The following is a 24,728-nucleotide window of genomic DNA, read 5'->3' on the forward strand; positions in this document are numbered from 1 at the left end:
GGCCAATACTGAAACTGAGGTTGAAGATAGCATTGACGAAAAGGAAACAAGGATAGGAAGCGTGAACTCTCATTAGAATAAAACAAATCAACTCTCCAACTGGATAATGAAAACTCCTGTGTACTTCCACACTTCTGGCAGGACAGGAACAGCAGGAAATGTTTGTGGTTTCAGCTGACCACACAGCTCATTCCTGTCAGTTCCAGGAGAACTGCACATACACAACCGTACCTTCTGATGACCACAGCAGCGAACCCCATCTAACCCAGAGAGCTCAGCAGTCCATGTGTGTACCAGGTTACCCGTGATCCCTCCAGCATCAGCAGTGGCCTAGAAACTCAGGCTCATTTAGCAGTACCTAAAATTAAGTACTTGCCTCTAAATAGAGACCTTTTATGCTGTCATTTAATGACCTGTCAATATCATTGAATTTTTTAACATCCACATTTGAAAGTTTAATCTTAAAAATATGAACAGGTAATTTCATCAATCTGAAGATACTGAGTATATTTTTAAAAGTATTAAGGCATACTGAAAATCAGAAACTTGAAACCTTTCGGATGTATTTATTTTTTGAGTCTTTTCTGAAGACCACCAATGCAAATTGACTATTTACTTCCATACGCTGCTTGCATAACCTTTCAGTTCTTCAGCATCTACATGTTGCAAGAAAAAAACCATTTCTGCTGCTGCAAAGTGAACACACTCACCTGAAACAGGGTGTTTTTTTCTAAACATCAAGAGGTCCTGTATCTTCCACAGGTGGTTGGGGTCTAGCTGAAACCTAGGAATGCCCGCTGAAACTCTTTGTTCTATCAAGTCACTTTTACCATATCTCCAGCAAAAGGATCTCTGGCATTCAGCAAGAATCCGTTTTTTTCCTCAGTGGAAGTTTTTTTTCTATGACTGCCATTTCCTAAAAGCAGCGAGAATTCAATTGCTTTACCATCCCCACAATCTTGTCAAATTTGGCCAGTGTTTTTTGCATGTTGAAAACATGCTGTGGAAAAGAAGAACTGAGGACAGTACAAACCTTGTTTCTTTAACAAAGCAGGCTAAAAGCAGGAAGAGATAGAGAAAACCCGCTGCTTCGGCAGCACTACCCCAATGCATCACATCCTGGCCTAGTACAGTTCTTTGGAAGTCTTCTGGCCAGACTCAAGGCAGAAACTTCCTTGACAGGAACAGTGAGCAGTCCTCAGCCCCAGCCCGCCACCCCCACCCTCTCAAGAGCAAGCTTCTTGATCACTTCTCCGGAGCAGGCTCAGACTCTGCAAGGAGGGCACACACCCCTGCAGGTCCCCAGGGGCTTAGGAATGTTTTGTCAGGAGACAGCTGCATTTCTACTTCCATGCTTTGAAGCACACAACAGAGAGACTCGGCAAAAGGCAGCTTCTTAGCCAAATACACTTAGTCTTTAACAAAGCAAAGACAGAGTAAATGTTGCTGGAAAGCACAATTCTACATACAATACCCTCTGCATCCCAGCTCAGCTTGGGTCTGGACACTCTAGGCATCTGGTCTGGCCTGCTTACTCAGAATTTTCTGCCATGGGGTAAGGAGCTTTTGTTCCTTTAGTACCAGCCTTCCCACAGAAGCATCTTAATCCAAAGTTCACTTTCTGCATACAGCCTGTTCAAATGCTCTAGTCAATCTAGTACTGGCTCTCCAGGGCAGAGTAATTTGTAGCAGCTCTTGGCTGCCCTGAGTTTTAGATTTAGTCTTTGTCCTGCAGATCATGTTCAGATGAGGCGTATTAAGCGATAAAATCTTACTATTATCGGGCACTACAGCAAACATTACAGAGAAAACAATCACAGAAGAAAAAAAGTTGAATTTATTCATCAAAGCAGACTGCCTCTGAGCCATCACACATTCCGTGGGAAAGGAAGGAAAGACAAATACTATTCCCCATGTCTTGTCTCCCCTTCTAACAATGCAAGAGCTCTCCTCCTCCGGAGAGAAAGAGGAGGACATACATGTTCTTAAAATGTATGAATACTGGCTAACACTGTTTAAATGGTGAAGAACAAGCCAGGCATTTAAGAGCCTACCAACTTTCATGAAGACCCAAGCTCTCGTAACACCAGCTGAATTCTTCTGTAGATGAAGAGTTTTAACTCACCTACTTCTGCCACAAAACTTGAAAATCAATCCCACCTAAGTTTGGCAAGTACAATGCAAGTTACCAGTTCTGCGTTTCTGCTAACGACTGTTTTCTTCTTTCTTAACCACCCAACATAATCTGCCTGCCACCATGGCAGCTGGATCCCCTGACACTACGGAGGCCAGACCTTTAACAGTGACTACAGACAGGCAAAGCGTCAAGTGGTGAACCTCAGTTTTGAGAGGCATCCTCCAGCAACGCCACACAGCCAAGTGATCTGCGCAAATAAACCAGCAAGGAAGCGCGACGGATTTAGCATGGTACAGCACCTCTGCGGCCCTCAAGAGCAGCACAGCAACGCTTCAGTGCCTTTAACCACTGCTGCACCGTGGTGTCGGCAAATAACACCGACACGACTATGCCCACCAGAAGCACTTCATTTTAAAGGAAGGAAATAAAGTTTTGAGTATCCATATACAAATTGTATCTGCCCACTTTCTGGAAGAAGTGTGCACAGCACATTTCTGTCTCCCCAGGTCTTCTAATCACACTCATTATGACAGCATCTGAAAGTGTCGAAAGGTAAGTACAACCTCCTTGTAGAAAGGAGATATGACCTGCAAATCTCTTCACAATGAAGGGCAATTCACTTGTTAGTGCATGCTTATGCCTCCAAAAATCTTTAGACAACATTCCTTATTGCAGACTCAAACCATTTCACTAACGTGAAATACTTTATTGAAATCACCTTTTTGGAATCGAGGCTTACTCCAGCAGTCATACACTGGGCACTCACAGAATTATAAGGCCAAGCTGCCAACAGAAGGCAACTGCTTTTATCCAGTCACTGTACATCCATTTGAGAGAATGAATGAAGAAAAATATATTTTAGTTCCCCTTCTCTCTTTTCCTTGCCCTTCATCTGTACTTGGACCTTTCTTTGTCTTTCGATTTCTTAGGACTTCTGCTTCTGTCTGCTTTTTTATCCCAGTCTCTTATTCGGTAGTCTTCTTTGTATTTGTCTTTTTGTTTGCTGTAAGTGTAGTCTCTCTCTTGAGATCGGCTGCGACTCCGATGCCTGTCTTTCTTCTCACTCTTCATCTTCTCTCTACAGCGTTCTTCATATTTCCGTTCAGAATCCTGTTAAAGGAATTGGACAGATAAACAGTTACAGACAAAAGGGTAAAACATACAAAGGCATGAAGAAAACTAGAAAAGTCAGGTATGGTTGGTTCCTTGGATAAAGCTGGTATACCTGAAATGGATTCACATCCATGATGATTTGAAAAAGGTAACACATTAAAAAAACCCCACTCTAACTATATGAAGAAGGTAAATCTACAGCTTGTGTCAGCATTTATGGAAAAAAGCATGGCTGTCAGGCATGCTGCTACTTGCATTTCCTAAGGAGCTTTAGCAAAAACTGGTTATATCAGGGATTTGACGCAGATGGATACTATCAAACTCCTCATGAGCATCACACAAACTTCTAAGCTAGATTTGGATTTTGACTTCTTATCTAAGCAATGCAAGGATTTCATCATAGATTTTGGTTCAAGCTCCATAAGCATTCCCGCGCTATGAAGATGCAGAACACCTTTTAAGACCTGTCTGTAACAATCCTCAATGGCCTAAATCCTAGGCTTCAGAAAAATGAACGACACCATTATAGAGACCAACTACACACACGCAAACTAATTCACTTCCTTGAAGCTACAAGTCCAGAAGAAAAGGCAGCATTGGAGAATCCCATCCTTTTAAATGTAGTCAAACAATAACACAAGGTGCATGAGTTGAAAAGAACATCATGAGGTCATGAAAAATCAGTTGTATTTTGCAGGCTGATGGGTATGACCCATCCAGAACACACATGACAATACACTCAGACACCATAAGCTCCAAGGGGTACAAGTCTATAAAATTATAAATGGCCTAAAAAGGAGAGACCAACAGTATGTACACCAAGTGGTAATGGTGTTCGAGCACACACACACAAAACTCCTTAAAGACAAATGCACGTTCAGGCAGCCAAAAATGAGGAAATTTTTAATTTCCCTGGCTTTCTGCAATGCATCACCGAGAATGCTGAGTGGCTCAGCACACAGAACAGATTTGCTCTGCACAGAAATGAGGTTTATGTAACAAACGAGGAACTGCTGCCAGCAGAACACCTGCTTTATTTGTTGCACAAGGCAGACCGTATGAAACTATTGAAAAAGTGTATTAGTCAATGAAGAAAAGATGGCTTAATTACTCAGATAGCGAAATGTCACACTAGAAGATTATGGCACAGCACATACTAAAATGACTGCGTGGAGACACCAATACCCATACAGGCCACAGCACAGAGCATTTTAAAAAGTAAAAAGATAGAGATCACTTAGAAAGTTGCCATTTCATTTCAAAGAACACTAAAGATTTTAATACACAACACTGAATTTTGACACATGAACTAACATTTTCAAGCACTGGTAACAACTAGTTTGTTCTTATTATTCAACTAAGATATACGTGGAAACAAAATGCAAGTGGGAGCTTCAGAATCCTGCAGAAAGACACATAGAAAACTTGTTATTAAGAAGGTGGTAGGCACTTTTTTTTCCTGAAGGTACAATCACCTCAAAGTTTAGTATCATTGATGCTCTAGTTTAATAACAACACTGTTAAACACAGATCACAATGAACCATGAAAAACATCTGCATTAAATTATACAGTATTTCTTACTTCATTTCAGGTATGATTTTCCTTTTTCTCAATATGTACTTGTGACAGTAGCATTCACAATTGTACGGCTAAAACCTATGCTGCACGTACAAACAAGCAAACTTCATTTATTTAAAAGCATAGTGCAAAAAAACTCTACTCCACGCAGAGCTTTTATCCAGACAGGCAGTGATCAGGATGGTTCCCAGAGCAAACAGCACCTTCAGAATTAAATAGATAATGCTGAAACACTAGGGTTACAACAAGGAAGATAACCCCTGTGGATCAACACATACATCAGTAATCACAGATCTGATCTTCATCTACACAATCAAAACCAGCACTTGCAGGTAAATCAGCTAGAAATACCACGACCACAAAAGCAGAATAAATACGCCATCTCTACATACATTAAGCACATTAAAGGTTAAAAGGAGCAAACAAACAGAGGCAGCCTTTTTAGGAGGAAGATTTTGATCAAACTTGTCCCTGACTATAAAGACAACAGTGTCCAGTAAGCAGTAAGAGCAAGAAATTAAAACCAGAAAAAATCAGTTATCTCTGCCAAAACCATGCACTACAGAAACATGAAAATCAGAAAGCCCCTGCGTCTCACAAAAATCTATTTGATAGGCTACACTCCTCCACAAATCCAGTTATCTTGGGGAAAAAAAAGAAAAGAGAAAATCCAAGGAACCAAAAAACATAGAGGAACTGGAAAGGGAACAAAGTCACGATACAGATCTCAAGCAGAAGCATGACCCGTATTCAAAAAAACTACGAAATCCTATACACAAACCCACATGGTAGTCCAGCCTCCTGCTCCAGACCCACATCCTGTTACCTACTAAACGCAAGCCACAACACCCCATCTCTTCTGCCCTCTGGAATCAAGTCAAACAGCACAAGATTCAAAAATACATTCTTGAAACATCAACACAGAGGCTGAAGATTCAGGAAATGGGTGTCAAACTAAGAAAAGGATGAGTCAAAATATACTGAAGAAAAAACAAAACAGCAAGAGAACAGAAAAATGACTCAACATCATGGAAACTATTCAGAAAATAAAACCCCTTCAAAGTCATAGCTGGAGCTGGTAGCATAGCACAAACTGCAAACAGTTGCCAAAACCTCCCGTGTTGTCTGTTACTTAAAATCTCTGCCACACTAGGGGCTCAGGATGGAAGCCTATGTATGAAGCTGTACGGCTGTTGTGGTCTTTGGCCAATTAATTGTGGAACGTCTGCTGTTGTTCTGTTTTGAAGTTCTTACTTTGAATATATTCTCATTTTTCCAAAATAAGGTTAAGGGAAAATACTTTATTTACCTATACTAAAAATGCTACCATTCATCAAAAAAACTTCTATATTGATATGTGTCGTGCTGGCCTCAGTATTCGATCTGGACATACTCTGCCTCAAGGACATGCTTCCTTCCCCTGTCCTTGTATGAGCTCCCCAGATTATGCCCAAATTGTAAATTTTTAAAGAATAGAATAAAAAAATATTACGTTTTGTATATGCTAAACAGGATTTATTATCTAAGCTGCCTGCAGATTTCATCTAGAAAGGGCCATGCCCCAAGACGCTTACTGTATCTCTAAATGAGATCAAGTACATACTGCTTAATATGTGTACATACTACACAGTACATGCTAACAAGAATATTCAAGTGCAGACAGAAAAAATTCTTACCAGAAATTCATTTTCACAGCTCCGAGGGGGAACTACATTACTTGCCACCAGAGAACAGAAGTAAGCCTCCACCTGTGATTTTGGGTATAAGAAGGCTGAACTATTTATACCAAAATTGTAAAAGGTGAGCAACAGAGGGGAAAGCAGTGGGAAAGAACATACCAGAATACAGCAGAAGTAGACTACAAGAACAAACCACGGCAGGAGCATGTGACTAAATCACAAGAAAATACACAGAGATACAGAAGAGATCACAGTCAAGCACTAGAAAATACTCATTTCCAGAACCTCGAAATAGAATCAGGAACTTCTCTGTCCTGTTTTTGTGCTATGAAAACCACCCCTAACGTGTCACACAGTCCCCTTGTAACAATTATACCAACAGAGGTTAACAGCCTATTGTTGTCAAGTACTTGCTGTACCACCTACAGGGGTGGAGACATCTAATTTAAAGTGTTCTCTGCTGATAACACATGACCAGCCAGTTCCACACGTTTAATCTCTCAACCGCCAAGAACAAAGACAACGTCCAGAAATATCTGTTTCAAGAATGTTAAAACGAGAAAGTTAACCAGCCAAAAAGTCATGAGGATGTCTGAACCAACATCAGTTCACACCTCTAGTATGTATATGCTCCCATCCAGATTTTAATTATCTGAACAGTCACTCTCCTCCACCCAAGGGATCCCGATTGAACTAGTATACAAAGTGACAAAAAGACTTGTACCACAAATAAGCAATAGGGTTTCACTGGTGGCACTGAAAAAAATTAATTGCCAACGTTCGTGAGAAAAGTTCTTTTTAGCACCAAAGCAAGAAGCAATGCAATGGAACAACAGAATCCCGTATGCTCTCTGTAAGTAGAACTTAAAGCAGTACTCAAAACTCATGCCGGGACAATGGCTTTATTTACTGTGGCTGGAACCTTTTCACCTTCTGCAAAGTTGCTAGAAGACAGCTTTGCTCTCGTTCATAAAGCTGCACTGTTGAATATTGGGGTTCGCCACTCTACCATTGCAGACATTGTTTCCATGAAACATCAGCATCTTGACTATCCCAAGTCCACAGAACTGTAGGAATGCTGACGCAAAAGACTGCAGTGGAACTAATAAATGACAGAACTACTGTCTTCCGATGATCTCCTCTACTGCCTCAGTCTGAGAGCACTGTATGCTGGCACAATACAGATGCCAGCAAACCTGCATACAGATTCTACACAAATGCTTCCAAAACAGTTAAGGAAAAATAGGAAAAATAAAAATAAGACAATGCAAAGAGATTGTGTTTCTGATTCCATACTGGGAAGAACCAACACACACTGGTCTGGCAAGAAAATGAGAAATAGTTTGCATTCATGAACTATGATTAACTCCTAGTTTATGACTAGGAATATGTGAGCAACAGGTTCAAAGTGCTGAAGATCTCCTACTTTATGAGCGGCTTCATTGCCTCTTCAGGATGTTTTGGCAAAAAGCCATTCAGACATGCCAAGCTTCAAAAGCCCAGGAAGATTTGGAAAGCCTCTTTCATAATCAGCTACTAATATCAGCCTTCTGTATGTTTACGACTGCTGTATTTTATGGGACTTTGCACGTCATGTCCTCAGTTCAATATCAGACTTCTTTTTCCTGGCTTCTCTTATTAGGAGAACAATAAACAGCTATAAAGTTAATGCATGAAGAGGTAAGTACCTTAGATTTTTTGGTCCTCTTGTCATCCTCTTCGTCTTCAGAGTGGTGGTGCTTTTTCTTCTTTTGTTTTTTAGCCAAGTGTGACTGACTTGTTTGAGACTCTTCTATATCCTCATCCAGCACAAGGTCATACTTAGCACTGGTGGTGCTGGTTAAGGACAGATCTGTTATTCAGCATCAATAAATAGCAGAACATAAAAGCTCATGAAGCAAACAAATACCTGTTTATCAGACCAAGGTTTACCAAGACTTACCACATATTTCAGTCAGAACAGGATTGTACACACTGAAAAAAATCAGCTGTACTAAAACAACTAAATTCTGTCCTGTCAAACAGTACAGCCAGGTCTCAATTCTCCTTTCTTCTCTACCTGTGGATAGCTGAACAATCTACGGTCTCTTTTTCTCTCATGCTCACCACAAGCAAAGTATAATCTCAAGGCACAATGAAGTCACTACTATGGTCTTATTTTGGATGCACCAGTTCCCCTCTTAAAATACTTAAAACTCTGTTATGCCATAGATCATTCCAGACATAGATCATTCCATATATCATGTAGACTGGAAACATTATTTACCTGCACACAACACTGAAGTGAAACAGCACATTCTGATTTGACTAAATTCATCAAAGTCATCAAATGAAAAACTCAAAATGCTTAATTCCATCTCAAACATGAAATGGTTATATGAAGCAGCAGCAAAATCCATTTGGCAAGCTTTAAGACGTAGTCTTTTCCAGGCTGTTTTCATAAACTGTATTTAGTTCAAAAAATACCTTTGACAAGAAAAGGATACTCCTGCTTTGGTTTTACCTTCTCTTTCAGAGTAAGTTTTGAAGGTTTGTCACGTTCCTTTTCATACTCTCTGAAATCATCCTTGGTATACCGCCCACCTGTCCACAGAAAAATATATTCAATTCACTCCAACTAAAAAACCAACCAAGACCCATACCAATCATGAAGTTCTCCTTATGAATTTAAGGGCTCTTCATAACCACACAGAGACGCACAGCAGGATCCAGTTCCAGAAATAACACTGACATCTGGGTAACAGGGTAGGAGAGAGCAAGACAAGTTGTGATTTTCTGTCCTCCTCTTGTTTACAGATCCCATTAAACAACATACGGCTCTTTCCTCACTCATGTCCAGTGGAGACAACACACGAACAGGATCACAAAGCAGGATTCAGCAAGTGTTTAGTCCCACTCTGATTAGAGGTCATTTGTCACACTACTTAAAATTCTGTTACCGGGAAAGCCTAGAGACAGTTCTCATTATTAAATTACTTTTTGCTCTGGGCTACACAAAGGGAAACCTCTGAGACTGCAACAGCTTAACAATTAAAATGGAAAACTATTTAAAAAAAAATTATAATGTCTTGATTTAAAGGGGGGGGCATGACAGATTTCATTTTCCACCCATTCACATTAAAGTAAAACCGCACAGATTAACCAACTATCTCACAGCAACATGCTGCCACCTCTCGGTCACACCTAACATTGCACTATATAGCTAGCTTTCCGGTATTTGGGACAACTTACACCTAAATTACCCAGATAAAGATAAGTTTTCCATGTAGCCAGTCAGTACAGGATGCACCGCAGAGCATGGTATAGATGACAAAGTCATCTCAGCTCTGTGCACGACAAGTTCTAGTACCTCAGTGCCCGAACCTGGAGAAATGGTACACAAAAACCTGCAGGCAGCCCTCAGCGGTGGGTGAAGGCACACAAGATCATCCACCGCCACGCACAGTCACCTATCCAGGTCCAGTGTTTTGCTCACACCCCTAACAAACAAACAATCTCTCTATCCACCTCTCCCACCATCTTTTCCCTCCTACAACATCCTCAAGCATCCAAAACTGGGTTTTTGTAAGATACAGCCTACTTATGCAATATGCTTGACCTACAAGAGGTGAATAATGGAAATCCCTGGCCTAAATACTGACTTTTTCTTGCACACACCCAACTGTCATACAGTGAATAAAGAAACTAGAAAGTAGCAATGTACTGCCATATTCTTTTGTTAATAAGTAATATCAAAACCCATCACTTTTAAAGCTCAAGAGGAACAAATTATTTAGTGGCAAAAATACATTTGATAAGAAGGTAATCCACGGCAATGTAATGTGTCATGTTACTATGCAGCCAACCTTTGCACCCTTTTTCTTATGGAAAAAGTGAAGAGGAGAGCTAGGAGCTGAGTTGCTCCATTTATTACGGTGCCTGGAAAAATTATACCCCTGAAGGTAAGATGATTTAAACATATTACAATTGTTTCTCTTTATATAACACAGTTTAGAAGTCATGGCTTATTAAGTTACAAGGGTCAAAGAACTGTAGGTGTACCTACCTTTTCCCTTCCACTTAATCTTTGCAACAGACTGGCTAAAATCCACGTGTATCCGCCTGTCATCTATCAGCACATTGTCCATTTTGAAGTAGGCTTTCTCACAGTCCTCCTCCTGATATTAAAGTTTCCAGAAAATTTTGAGTCATCATTAATTTATAGGAATATTCACACAAATTCAACTGCTTAATGGCGTACTTTTTTTTTCCTAAAATTGCCTGAAGCACAGAAGCATTGTCCCATTTCATAAGAAATAGTTATGTTTTGTCTGAATGTCAGCATTTCAAATTCCAATTCTTCAATTCATTTCACTATTTTAAAAATTTGCTAATCCAGCTACATTTGACATGTGTAATACACTCAGAAAAACAAGGAAAAAAAGGACAACTAATAAAAGCTCCATTTTAAGTACATAAGTAGGCTGAAGTGGAATACTTTTCCAGCGTTTTCCAGTTTCCCTCACAGATTAGAGATATTAGCAGATACAAACAAGAAGCCATGCACCATCAAGAGAACTTTTACTACTAATCTCAACAGTAAAAGCAGCATGTTGATAAAGCAAGCATCATTTACAAGCCAAACACAGGACACTACTGTACACACCAACCTACCTTCTTTCATACAACCCCCTTTATGAGCTTGCCTCCTTTCTCTCCTAATATTCCCTTCTTTAACTCTTCAAAGTCCTAATGTGTTCTAGGGCAAAAAAAAGGGACCTGCTCCCCTCCCACTGGTTTCAAGACAACCTAACAAGAACATATTTGTATTGCTTGGCTGAACAGAGGCAGACCTCGATGTTTGCTTCATTTAGGACCTAGCAACTTCTATAACTAAGTCAGTAAGAGAAAATACTAGCTACCCCACACTTGGAAGATTTCAGTGGTTTTCCTTAATGGAAGTATGCCCCATAAAGAACTTTTATAAGCAGAATCTACATACAGTATACCTAACAGACATACCTTTTCAAACTCAATGAAAGCATAACAAAGAGATTCACCGGTCTTCCAGTCTCTGATCACTTCACAGCTGAAAAATTGATATGAAATTAAAATGTCAATGCTGTTGGAGCAAAAAACATAGGATAGGCAAGCACTGCCTAAAAGGGAAAGTAACAATTAAACACAAACCAAAAGCCAAAAAAAACTTGAAGGTGTATATACAACTTGATTCTGAGACCCCTACTGATGTGGGGGTGTCTGCACAGAAAAATATGCATGTGACATTAATGGAGTAATTAATAACACAAATCACAAGTGGTTAACAAGAAATGTAGAACTAGGGATGAATTTCTGACCAATAAAACAAAATCTGTTTTCCACCATTACTGTTTGTTATTATTTTTTTGCATCTCACTAATGCAAGACAAGAAATTTCACATTCATTTTAGGGGAAGTTTAAACAGACATCACGTGACAAACTTTCTCTTCTTAACAAGCATCTCTTTAGCAGCCACCTTCGTATTTTTGCCCAGTGAACTGCCTGATAAGAAGCCAGAAGTATTGAATCAGTAGACACAAAATGCGAACAATACAGGATTACATCAGTATTGCCAAACTCTTGTACACGACACGAGAATTCTGACTACAGGATGTTGAAGGAGGTCAGACAAGCAACAGGGGCAGGAAATTTGGCATTAAGGCGAGACTTTAGGTGAGACCTCCCCATGTGTACTGAGAAAGTGACAAATCAGGATTAGGATACACAATCCAAAAGATGATCAAGATTTAAAAGAAAAAAAAAAAAGAAAAAGAAAAAAAAGACAAGGCTATTCAGACAAGCTATAGGAATTCTTTGCAGCAGCCACCAGCGAGGAAGAAGGTAGGACAGTTTTGTGCCAGAACCCTCCTTTGTGGATTATTCAGAAAATCCATCTGAAAGCAGGAGGACTGCAGAAGAGGTACTGAACAAACCAATAGAGGGGAAAAAAAGTCTCTAAGAAATCCCTAGGATATCCAGAAATCTTGCTGGAGTTGTAAGCATGGCAAACACTACCAATTTCACTCACACACACAGTCTAGTGAAGGATCTGGGATACTGCAGGCCTGTATGCTGATACTGCACAAACGTAGAAACAATACAGAGCAGTTAGAGCGCATCTGAATGAACAGGACCTGCTCAGGACCATCTGAATAAACCTAAGTGAAGTTCTCTGAAAGAGTCAATACGCTTGTGTGATGATGATCTATTTGACGCAGTCTTTTGAAATCCCTCTGGAAACTCAATAAACTCCAGCACCAAAGGCTTTTGGAAAATCAACCAGCCATGGAATAAGAAACACCTTTGCATTGGTAAATATATGAAAAACCAGGTAAGAGCAGTTGTTTCTCACTGAGAAAGTAAAGAGGTCACCAGTGGAGTCTGCTGATGATAGTAAATTGTTAAAGGTGGCAAAAATAGACTGAAAACATTGCAGAAAGTTCTTATGAGACCAACTGAACAAGACTGCAAATTCAACATAGATAAATGCAGTGAGATAAGCTGATAAGCTGGGGGAGGATGCTGCCAGAAATCCCAACTGTGCACTGTGAAAAAAAAAAAAAAGAAAAAAAAGCTTTAGCATTAACTAGAAAAGGAGTTGAGAGCAAAGTAGAGAATACCACTGTGCTTCTGTAAATCCGAAATCTCTTTAAAATCTCTTTAATACTGTGTGCAGTTCTGGTCCTCTCATCTTGAGATGAAAACAAAAGAACAGGAAAAGGCAGGGAAAGGTTGAGAAAATGGAAACAAGGTAAAGAAAATTCCTCTGCAATGCATGAGTACATAGGCTAGTACTCTTAGCAAGAAAAAAAAGATTACTTTGGGGAAAGCAGGGCTCACTGCCCATCATATCTTTTAATACCAGTACTAGGAAGAAACAAACTACTAGGAGCCAAGTTCAGAACTGAAAAAGGCAGCAGGCATGAGGAACAGCTTAACGAGGAGTATATCAAATGCCAGAAATGTTTGTCACTTTATCCCAAACCATACATATTCCCATGGAAAAGAAAAACCCTGAGACTGTATCTAGCTCATGCAGCACCCAAGTCAAAAACTGAAGAAAGGAGGGAGAGGATGAGAGGACAGGAGAGTATCATGTTTTCCTTTTTCCTACACTTCCCTAGGCCTTCACTTGAATACTCACCTAGGTAGATCTGACTTTGTATCACCATTGCTGTGGTCTCTATCCAAATACATGCAGGCACAGAATGAATCTCCAGAGACACCAGAATACTACTGAACAGCCAAACCTAAACAGACTGGTGGGAATCGAGTTCAGTCTTAACAAAGAAGGTTTTCCTATTAGTTTTATAATAATTACCTTTTAATGGGACCAAATCGTGAAAATATTATTTCTAGATCTTCATCTGTCGTCACAGGATTCAATTTACAAACAAACAGCACATTTTCTGGTGGCTTGACCTCTGCATCTGGTAAATCTCCCACCTGTGGCATACAGGAAAATACTTTCATCACTTCTGCCTAAAGGTCTCTACATTTTTTTGCCACAAGTACACTGGCAACACATCTTTCGGATGATATTAGACATATTCCTATCACAAAATCAAAAATTAATTATTTTTCCTACCCAACATCACAAAGAAAGCATTTTCCATAGCATCTAAAAATGATAATCTATTTGCAATTCCACCACACTTGCACAGAGACAGTGTGTCGGTGGCTCACTGTGTCCCTCTGGCTCACTGGTGGGCTTTGCCCACTCTGTGACTCCCTCCTTTCCTGCTTCACAGGCAAGGAGAGGAGTCAAACACTTTTCTCGGAAGGCCTTAAATCAACGCTTAGTGGTGACACTTCACGAAAGTGACAAATGCTTTCTACTTTGTTTTCCCTGTTCACAACATAACAAATACACAGTTGTGAAAGATGGAAGTATACTTCTACAGCCACTCCGATAGAAAAATAAAAATGGACTGGATCCACTCCTTAATCTCTGTCTGTACATAAACTCACCTTTCCTTGAAATCTGGCAACAGCTAGGATACGCTTAAATTTAAGATAGCTTGATAGTAAATTAAGTTAGAGGAAAATACAAATATACACACCAATCTCCTGTTGAATTGTAGCAATTCTTTTTAAAACCTGAACAAATAGCTGGTCATATTTAAACAATGTATCTCCATCTTTTACTTAATAAGCTAATAAAAAGGTAATGCATATTAGTTTGATAGCAGAAAGAAGCAAAATAACATATGTAAGAAGCCAATTCCACAAAAGAACTCAAAAGAGTTTAAGCACATAAACGCTCCCCAAGAAGTTTACTGTTTCAACAAAAGAACAGTGGTACTATCAGTTGTCATTTTTCAAATCAGTGAAACTAGCAGTAAACTTAAGTTTTTCACCTCTTCAGCTTGTATAAAATAGCTTCCTATTGCATATTACATGGCAATACTCACTGAAAATTACTGCATTGGCTAACATATCCCACTTGCCTTTTTTAGCTAACATTGTTATCTGGAAAACAGGTCATCTGCCCTACTGCTGCTGCAGCAAAACAAGAGTCCACACCTACAGATCTTCTGCAACACTATGGCCACATCTGGACTGACGTTGGTATTAGTCTCTGTTGCAAACTATTCACCATTAAGTTGAATTTGGTAGTCGTAAGGAAGTGTGATGGATTCACCTACCCTTCAACATTATGTGTGATTGTTTTCTTAAAAAACAAAAAAAAAAAAAGAAAAAAAAGACTTCAAAGCCTATTCACAATTTTTGTTATTATATGGATTTACAACTGCCAGCAGTTACCAAACATTATATTTAAGAAGGAAGAACATAAAGTTAACAATGTTAAATTCAACTAACCCCTCAGAAGGAAGACTGCTACTACATATACAAATAATGCAACCTCAGTGCCACTATACAGACTGGGAAGAGATTTAGCTCAAATTAGCTCAGCTCTTTCCCACACATGCTAAAACTTTTCCACGATTATAAATATTCAGCAGCATATTATGTATGTTATGATTTTTAATTGGATGCATTTCCAGCAAGATTTTATAAAGCCTCCACTGGTCCACTTTTAATTCTGGCTCTGAAAATTAAGTATCAGAAGTTTTTATCAGAAAACCACCTCCGGTTCTTACGCTCGTTCCTTTTCATTGTACCACAGACATTTAATAGCAGATTCTGAACCATGACATCATCATCAGATAAGCAATTTCAAGATAAACAGTAAACATTCTCCTAGACTTAATATAACATGCACACACAGAGGAATAACATCTATCAGGTAAATACAGAGAGATGTTCACCATTTCCAAAAGAATGGCACGAGTTTTTGCTTCTTTTTCTGCCTGCACTTCTTCTATTTCATCTGCAGATCGTCCTTTCAAGTCATCAATTTCTTCATCTGCTCCTATTCTGCCACTCTGGAAAATGAAGGAAAGCTATTTATTACCAAGCCATATCCAAAAACTCTTTCTCACTTCCCAACAAATATTACTTGGATGACCTACCCCCTCATCCCCCAAGACATGAAAAATGCTTAAGCACTGTATCTCTGCAGAACTGGGCTTTTGTTCTGTTCTTCCCGCTTAAGATTAAAAAAAAAAAAAAAAGAAAGATGTTATCCTCATGTTTCAGGCACTGTGAACTTTCAGGCCCAATTTTAATGATATTCGGTTATATATTCTGAATTCTTTTATACTCCCATCTCATACTCAACATCTCACCACAAGTGTCAGCTCCTAGATAGCTCCTACCAGAAATGTAGATAAGGAACACTGCAGGTACATGTGGTGTCTATTAAAGACTAAAACATTAAACACTGTATATCACAACAAGAATTTTATTTTTATACATCTACATCTAGGCAGCATTTGAGGTTTAATTTTTTCTCCTTGTCAGCACCTCTAGAATGCTGCCCTTCTTACAGACATTTCTACATAAAAAGGTGTTATCTTCAGACAGGCTGTGGGGGAAGAAAACTAAGGATAAGTTCTCAGATCTTTTAACAATTGCCAGTGAGCTACTGAACTCCTTACACCCAAAGGTAGGTCAGAGATTAACCACAGTGCAGATGTACTATGAAAGCCTAATTCTAACCTTGTAACTGTATCTATTAAGCTTAAAAATAAACCATGTTCTCTCCAGTCAATTGCAAACAACTATTACCACACAAGGAGATAATCTCACATAGCAACTTCCATAACTGCATGCTATGAGTAAATTATGAATATATACATTAAATTTTTAGCAAATTCCTTCTGTTTGAACAAATACATCACAACAGTATGTCTGCTTGCAGATATAACACAAAGAATGACCAAGATTACTTTCAGTGAAACACAGACTATTTCACATTTAAAAGGAAAACAGCAGTAAGCACTTTAATATTAATAAAGGTTAGCTTTATTTTGTCTTCTACCAGAGCATACAAAAAACCAGGAATGCCAAAGGTGAATATTTTGAATGTTCTGCTTATCTACTAGAAATCTAAAATGTGGCTTTCCAACCTAATTCCACCATAGCCACAGGGGAAAGCACCCAAGTCACCCTTTTATCCTTTTCTTGAAGGATTAAGCAGCCATATTTGATTAAATACAGCAAAAGCCGTAAATAACAGACAAGCATTTGACATATCAGAACTCAAGCTGTCATAGTAGAAGAACATCTCTTACCCTCTTACACTACAAAAATGTGTATTTCTTTTAGGATATAGATCTGATGAAGTCTTACAGATGGAATTCTTATTATGACCAAGACTATGCTGGCCACCAATAGGGATAAATTAATCTAATTATTTCTTCCAACTTTTCTCCAAGAAGCTATCATAAATACTCACATCTAGCTGTTCCTTAGTAGGTTCTGGTGAGCGATCAGGAACAGACAAGCCAGGTGGATCTTCAAATGGATCATCCAAAATTACTGTATGATTTATCCTTAAGGAAAACAAAATCAAGACCAGCATCAGTCACACGCAAACAAAACTCTCTTTACCCAAGTAATAGAAAACCATTCCAGATGATTCTCAGTTATATCCCAAACAGCCAAGCATACTGTATGCTTGTAAACACCAGTACTGGTGCTTTTGTAAAGGCAACGTAGTTGCTCATTTTTCTCTCACAGTTGTTTATTTTAGTACCTGCTTATTTTACCAATAATACTGGAATAAAAGAGTATTTAAAATATCATGTGCAGGTCACCTGACATTGCTGTATGAATCTAGTTTCAAAGTGAAAAAAAAGATGCCTCAAAAAGGGAAATTAAAAGCAGCCACACCTGATATCTTGATATGGGATAAAATCCTTATCTACAAAGGTTTCATTAATTGTCTTCAATACATCCATGCCTTCTGTCACTTCTCCAAATACTGTATGCACACCATCAAGGTAATCCAGGTTTTCCCCTGTAGTAATGAGAAACTGCAAAAGAAGATACAAAACCAGCAGCAGTAAATAGAAAAATCCAGGGCTTGAGTTTTACCTTAGCAAAGGTAAAACTCTCACTTAAATCAGGGAGGGGGGAACCATAAACAACTCTTCCTGACTTTTGCAGAAAATTAGTCATCTTCCATCAGCTCTGACACCACGGTGAGCCAACCTACAGGCCACAGCCACTGCCCAAGAAAGAGGGGCTCTCTCACACAAGTCCCCCTCTGCACAAGCTTGCAGCTCCGGCTCACTGGACCCTTCTGTGAATTGGTTTGACTCAGTAATCTGGCAGAAAACCAGCTGCCAGAGGAAAAGCAAATAGTTATCTGCCAGGTAGGTTTGCTGAGCAAGATGAGCAAACGTTGTGACAGGCATCACAGCTGATGAGAGGACAGAAAGAGCAAGGCTACCCCTCTGGGAAGCAGTAAGTCATGAGCTGAGCTCAAATCACCTGTTCATCACATCGCATTCAGCAGATGCATTTTCACAATTTTGGCAAAAACTCCCACAGTTCTACCTTCACCTAATTCTATCCTGACATTTTTTCCTTCCTTCCCTTGTACCACAAACCCTTCTCTCCCAAAAAACGAGGATCAGTAACATTGAGAGGAGAACTAGAACACAGTAGCGTTGACTTAGACCAGCTTGAACGGGCATTAAAATGTATCCTAACACAAATACCAACTGAACACTGGGTAACAAATTAGAGGTGGTGGACACTTGGTAACGAACAAAGGAGGAAGAAGTAGGTATGCACAAATTAAACAGAACCATTGCATCCACACTTTACAATTTGACTGTTAACCTCTCCCTCCTCTTTCCCTGCAACACAGTTAAGACTGGTAGTATTTGGTATAGGTTATACTAAGCTACCTTATATTTGTAAGCCAACTGCACACAATTCCTTACTGGAATTTTTCTTTCCCAAGTAAGAAGCTGCAATAATGTTCCTGGGAACTGCATTCATTCCCATATGTCTGTGTATACGCTAGCAGGCTGGATTCTTAAATATAAATACAAGTGTCACCTCTTTTTCCTAAACCCACCCACCCAAACAATTTTACACATACAATGCAGGGGAACAGCAAGATTAACTACATGTATTACAAGTACTAGCTGGAATAAAACCGTATTTTTTTAATTGCTCTTTGATTATTAAAAAATACCTTTTTTTTTCATTTAAACATATGGATGTTACAAATGAGGCATTTTAATATATAAAAGTGACAATGCATCTAAAATAATAATTCACAAATAATATCATTCTCTGAGATTAAAGCTTAAATATACCCACAGCAAAAACTATGTGCACATGAACAGGGAACATCAAAGAACAACACCACTTTCAAAAATTGTTTTGTACTAGCACTGGGATAAAACCATAAACTTACATTGCATTATTAATGCACACTTTTATGTAACCATACAGTGGAAACTGGTATGATTTCACCTTCCAAATTAACATGAAGTTATAAGCAGAAAGTTTCAAGATTCTTTCAAAACCCCGGTTCCTTACTTTTCACTTCCATTTAACTACAGGATTTTTTCCTGCACATTCTATATACTAGGAAAAACATATCAAGGTATTAACAGAAATGAATAAACAAAGGAAAAAAATAGAGAACTGAATGCTAACAAATAAAATTTATAAAATTAATCTAGGACAGGATTTGAATCTGAGCATTTTTATCTCTTTCTTGTCTGCAATCAAATACCCACTGGCACCTGGGACACTGCAAAAATAATTAACCTATCTATGGCTGTCTCCTTACATGCTTTTTGACCATATTACAATATGATGCTAATAAGATGACAGTCATTGTTTGTCTCCTTTGTAAATTCAAGGAATTTTCACTTTAGTTATTTAGACATGTACCCAGGCTTTCCAACACTGTATGCTAACCTGCGATCCATGCTGATCATTGCCATTATTCACCATTGACACAGTTCCCTTCTTCTTGTGCTTGATTCTCGGTGCTTTTTCTGCCTCAAAAAATCTAGCTTGATCACCATACAGTTGACTGAAAATATATGTGACAAGTATGTTACAACACAAAGCGATTTCTAAAAAGTGAGATAAACAAATACTATAAAACAGCAAATAAAACATCTTAACATTTTTTACATTGGCATTCAAATAAAAACAGAATTTACATTGCATCCATGCACATTTTTATGGACCTGCCCACTTACATAATTCACTATATATTACAGGGAACAACAGATTTTTCTCTGAGGCATTTCACAGAGGTGTTGGGCGGAGGGGGGAGCATGGAGGGAGGTGCATTTAAATGTTTTTAAATGCAGTATACAACATTTTCCAAAGCATGAAGGTAATACAAATTTTGATAAGTAGGTTCCATAAAATAATTTAATCCACACTATAAAAATATAAAAAATTATGTCAAAAAGTTGTCTTCCAAGATAAACAGAAAGCCACTAAATCTACGTGTAAACTTAGTTCATCATACAGACAAGACTGCACACAGTAATTTAAGATACACAGGATATGGCAAACTGTTACATTCTTTTTAATTTTTTAAGTCTAACCCTGATATCACTCATTTTGTCTCACTTCATAACTGACAGAAGCATGGTCAATACCTAATATATTTGTCCAAAGGAGTGTTTTGTGAGTGAACTCATTTTGCTAAGCAGGTGAATTTCTTCCTCTATGAAGAAAGGATTCAAATTAAACTTTGCTTACATCAGATTCCTGGGTAGCAATAACAGAAATGCCAATTTCATGGACTTCAGCAGTAATGAATAAATAGAAAAGACAAACTGCCATTTTCCATGCTAGCAGCAGAATAGAATCTGCCACTCACTCATCACACTTCCCTATCTGCCACACCTATGAGCCTCAGAAGACCAATCCTTATAAGAGGACAGAGTATCAAAATAAACTTGATCTACCCATGTGCAGAGACAGCTCAGGTCTGGCAATTACCTACCCAGGCTTGCATTTGCTTAGCACAATTATAATGATTCCAGGATCACCAGAGCGTTGATCCATGGATCCATGCGCTCAAGGTCTTGTGTTTAAGAGGCTCTGACAGACCAGACTTAGAAAAGTTGACACTGGTCTAGCAACACTGCTCTGTTCAAACTGAGCTATTTACCTCTCTATACAGTATTCCCCAGCACTCCAGGTCTAGCTCTGCTCTGCAATGTTCATTCTGCTTTTAATAACTATTTCAAAGGAATCATACAGAACATAGGCACTTTGCTAACTTCCATCCTAGCTGTTTGAGTGATCTCTTCAACTTTTACGTGTATGACCACTGAAAAAATCTTAAATGAGGAATAAAAGTGATCTCCTTATGCACGTTCAACATGACTGAAGTGAACTCCAGTAAATCTTTAGAGCAACAGGATTACTTTCTTACACACAGAGGAAATCAAGTATAGCCTCCACATTCCCCTCCCACTCAATTGAATAAATTTTTTTACAAAAACAAAAGTAATAGCAAACTGCTAATGATTTTGCCTTCTACAGAGCACTCAGGATACATCTCTCACAAAACCAAACCTATGGTTATTTGCTCACTTTTAAATAAACAGAAATCTACGTACAACTTGCTAGTTGTAACTTTCCTTCTAAGGTCAGAGATAGAATGTGGTCCTGAAAAAAAATCTGAATGGCCAAAGGCAGCATAGGAATTAAAAAGGTATTTAGGTATGACAACTTACACATCAACATTTTTACTCCCCCCTCAGTAATTCTGCCCCAAGAGAGCTGAAGACAAACTAACTGGAACCCCTATTCCCCTATACAACTTCTCTATTGATTAAATAATGCAGAAGTTTTACTTACCAAAATATGGATTCGCCTCCACGGCCAGTCCCCATGGGGTCACCAGTTTGTATAATAAAATCCCTCTGTCACAAAGCAGAAAATGTAAGATACTGCTCCCATGCTTGTGAACTCAAACCAACAAAAAACCCCAGGGAACTAAGAATACTCACCTGTACATTATAAATAAGACAATAGTTGTAGTACTTGACTTTGCAGAGCTTCAGAAAATTCAGACAAGCTGTAAGAAATTATACCAACATTTACTAAAGAAAACCCCAGACATAGTAAGTATAGACAGAACGGATACCCAGTTCAATGTGTAGAAAAGTATTTTTAGAGTAGACTGTGTTAAGACTTATCAGCGTACCATCTATAAACGCTGTGAAAAACGCTCTGCGGTAACATTTCCTCCCTTCTTAAAGCCCACCTCTAGCGATCCCAAAATCCTTAAATAAGCTAGTTACACAGAAATGCAATTTTTTTTTCTTCCCAGTTTCTTTCCAGACACCTAAGAAGGATCACAGCTGCCTTTAGATTCAGAATACATTACATTTGCTCATTTTTAAAATAAATTGTTAAACATTTATAATAAAAGCATAATTTAAAAAAAAAAAAATCCAAGCTACCCAACAGCAATTGATGTTTGTAAGTATTCCAAGCACACGTGCACAAGCTGTTACGTGCACAAGCTGTTACACGCACAAGCGGGGACCCGAGATGGCCACAGAAAACTTGGCACCCGTTTGGCCCCGGCATCCCAACCCCCGGCACCCGTTTGGCTCTTCACACCCAGCACCGAGGCCCGACGGGCCGTACAGGCCCGGGCCGGCGGGCAGAAGGGCCCTGATAATGGACGCGGCCCGCTCCCCCGGGGCCGCAGAGCCCCCGCACCAGGCCCGGTTCGCCAGCGGGGAGGCGCGGCCCCTGCTCGCTCCTCGAACGGCGGAGCCCCTCGGCGGGCCCTGCCGCGGGGCCGGGCCGGGCCGTTACAAACCGGCACTTCCCGGCCCATCCGGCGCCACGGGCGGCTGCAAGCGCCACCTGCAGCCGGCCACCCCCCGCGCCGCCCAGCCCGGCCGCTGCTTTACCGGGAGCTTCCGTTTGCCCGCCCCTGCCCGCCACCCCCTCCGCTGCCCCGGCCCGCCGCGCTCCTACCGCGGGGCCGCTCCTCCGTGTACAGGTCGATCACCAGATCGCCCAGCGTGGTCTCCAGCAGCACGGCCATGGCCGCCGCCCGCCTCCGCACGGCGCCGCCGCGGGGCCGCCCTCTGCCGGCGCGGAGGAGGAGCTGGCGCCGCGGCAGCGCGGCCCCGGCGGGCAGCGGGTGGGGGGGAAAGCGGTGGGCGGCCCGGGGGCCCTGCCAGCGCCCCGGCGGCGCAGGGAGCGCTCCCCCCTGCAGGCGCCTCGCCTCCCCGGGGCCCCCCACGGGCGCGTCGGCCTCGCAGCGGGACGAAGCCGGGGCCGGGCTGGCCGCCTGCGTGCTGCTGGCTTCCCCGGCCTGAGGGAGGGTGCGCGGCCGGCGGCGCGCCCGCCTCCCCCGTTCTCGCTAGCCCGGCGGCTGCAGGAAAACAGAGGGCGGCTGCACTCTCCCGCCGCTACCCCCCAGCGGGGCCAGGGCGGGGGGCAGCGGGGGAGGCTACCGGGGAAGCCCCCGCGAAGGGGATGGGGGAGAACGGGGAGAGCCCGCAGGAGCAGCAGCTCCGGCAAAGTACGGGGTCGTGAGGCTGATGCTGCAGCTCTTTGTGCTCGCTGATGGCGGGTAGGGGGGGACGTGCTTGTTCTACCTGGTCAAAGAAAACCCGTTTTACCTCACAGTTACTCAGCAGAGGGTTATAAGGCGATTTAACGCTTCCGCTGTTTGCCCTGAGTACACGGTCACAGCACAACCTGCAGTGCTGTGGGTGGCCCTAGCACCACCGCACAGGCCAGCAGGTCTCACCCGCACATCTCCCGGGTGATGCCACGGCGTGCATCCGACCTAAAGGGTTGGTACAGCCCAACCGACCTAAAGGCTGTTGCCCCCAAAACAGGCTGGGAGCATAAGAGGGCTTTCCCTTTTGGCTCAAATGCATACCCCTAACTTAGGCCAGGCTTTTATCACTCTTTTTAGACATAAAATAAATTGTATCAAAATTCCCTTATTCTTTATACTGGCTTTTGCTTTCTAATAACCCATGCCTATAATGAAGGTTCAATGAAAAAATGGCTTTTCATGATCATTTTAAGAAGTCAGAAACATTACTTCCAATTTAAATGTAAAACCACTGAAATACAGCACTCTTGGCGTTACTCAGCAGTAGTTAATCTTTACTTTAAAATTACTTTAAAATGTTACATATTTTAACAGTTACTAATGTCAGAACATGTTCACCAGTAGAGTAGAAGGGCCTGGGAGGCATGCATTTGAGCCAAAAGGGAAAGCCCTCTTAAGCTCCCAGCCTGTCCCAGCACTGAGTAGTTATCGAATCACCCAAGGACAGGTCACTTGTGAAACTGATCACAAGTTATTGCAAAGAATTTTACCATTTAAATTAAATAAATAAAACTGTTACAGGATCTGTCCTGCTGTGAGACTAATGAAAACGTTGAAATGTGGGGACTACAGAAGTATGTTGAAAGCATTTTGTACATACTTTTTGCAGCTCTAGTTAAGTTCCAGGAGAATAAAAAGGAAAGAAGAGGACTGAAGAAAAGGGGGTGCAAAAGATTAGGAGAAAAAGGAAAGAACAGTGGAAACAAAACCAGAAGGAAAGCATTACTTGATAGGCAGTTTACGAGGAAACTTGCAAAAGGAGACAAGTCAACAAGGAACAGGCATTCATCTCCTGTTCCATTTCAATGAGATGATGAATTCCTCAAGGTCAGCTGAAAACTCAACCTGAACTTTGCTGAATCTATAAATTCTACAGGTCAGTGATCCTTGCTTCCCTGTATTTTTATATACTCTTATACCATTAATTATTATGCCTTTGGTACATTTTGTGAACATTTTAGTCATGAATCTAATAC

At 40.5% G+C, this 24,728-nt stretch overlaps 1 protein-coding gene across 2 annotated transcripts; it reads right to left on the reverse strand.

Annotated features, from left to right (window-relative positions):
• Positions 1-2,822: 2,822 nt before the first annotated feature.
• PPIL4 (peptidylprolyl isomerase like 4) lies at positions 2,823-23,003 on the reverse strand. 2 transcript variants are annotated; one of them, XM_040598295.1, is made up of 13 exons: positions 22,875-23,003; positions 21,890-21,957; positions 21,738-21,802; positions 19,824-19,941; positions 17,769-17,911; positions 17,332-17,428; positions 15,800-15,916; positions 13,849-13,973; positions 11,510-11,576; positions 10,554-10,665; positions 8,995-9,091; positions 8,197-8,335; positions 2,823-3,247 (listed from the first exon to the last, which is right to left on the reverse strand). In XM_040598295.1, exons 1-13 carry the CDS (start codon positions 22,942-22,944, stop codon positions 3,026-3,028), a joined length of 1,440 nt encoding a protein of 479 aa, XP_040454229.1. In that variant the 5' UTR covers positions 22,945-23,003; the 3' UTR covers positions 2,823-3,025. The 2 variants fall into 2 exon arrangements, with proteins under 2 accessions (XP_040454229.1, XP_040454228.1); XM_040598294.1 differs by lacking the exon at positions 22,875-23,003 and adding an exon at positions 22,346-22,525.
• Positions 23,004-24,728: the final 1,725 nt, after the last annotated feature.

The sequence above is a fragment of the Falco naumanni genome, chromosome 6, assembly GCF_017639655.2.
Source record: "Falco naumanni isolate bFalNau1 chromosome 6, bFalNau1.pat, whole genome shotgun sequence".
Lineage (NCBI taxonomy): Eukaryota > Metazoa > Chordata > Aves > Falconiformes > Falconidae > Falco > Falco naumanni.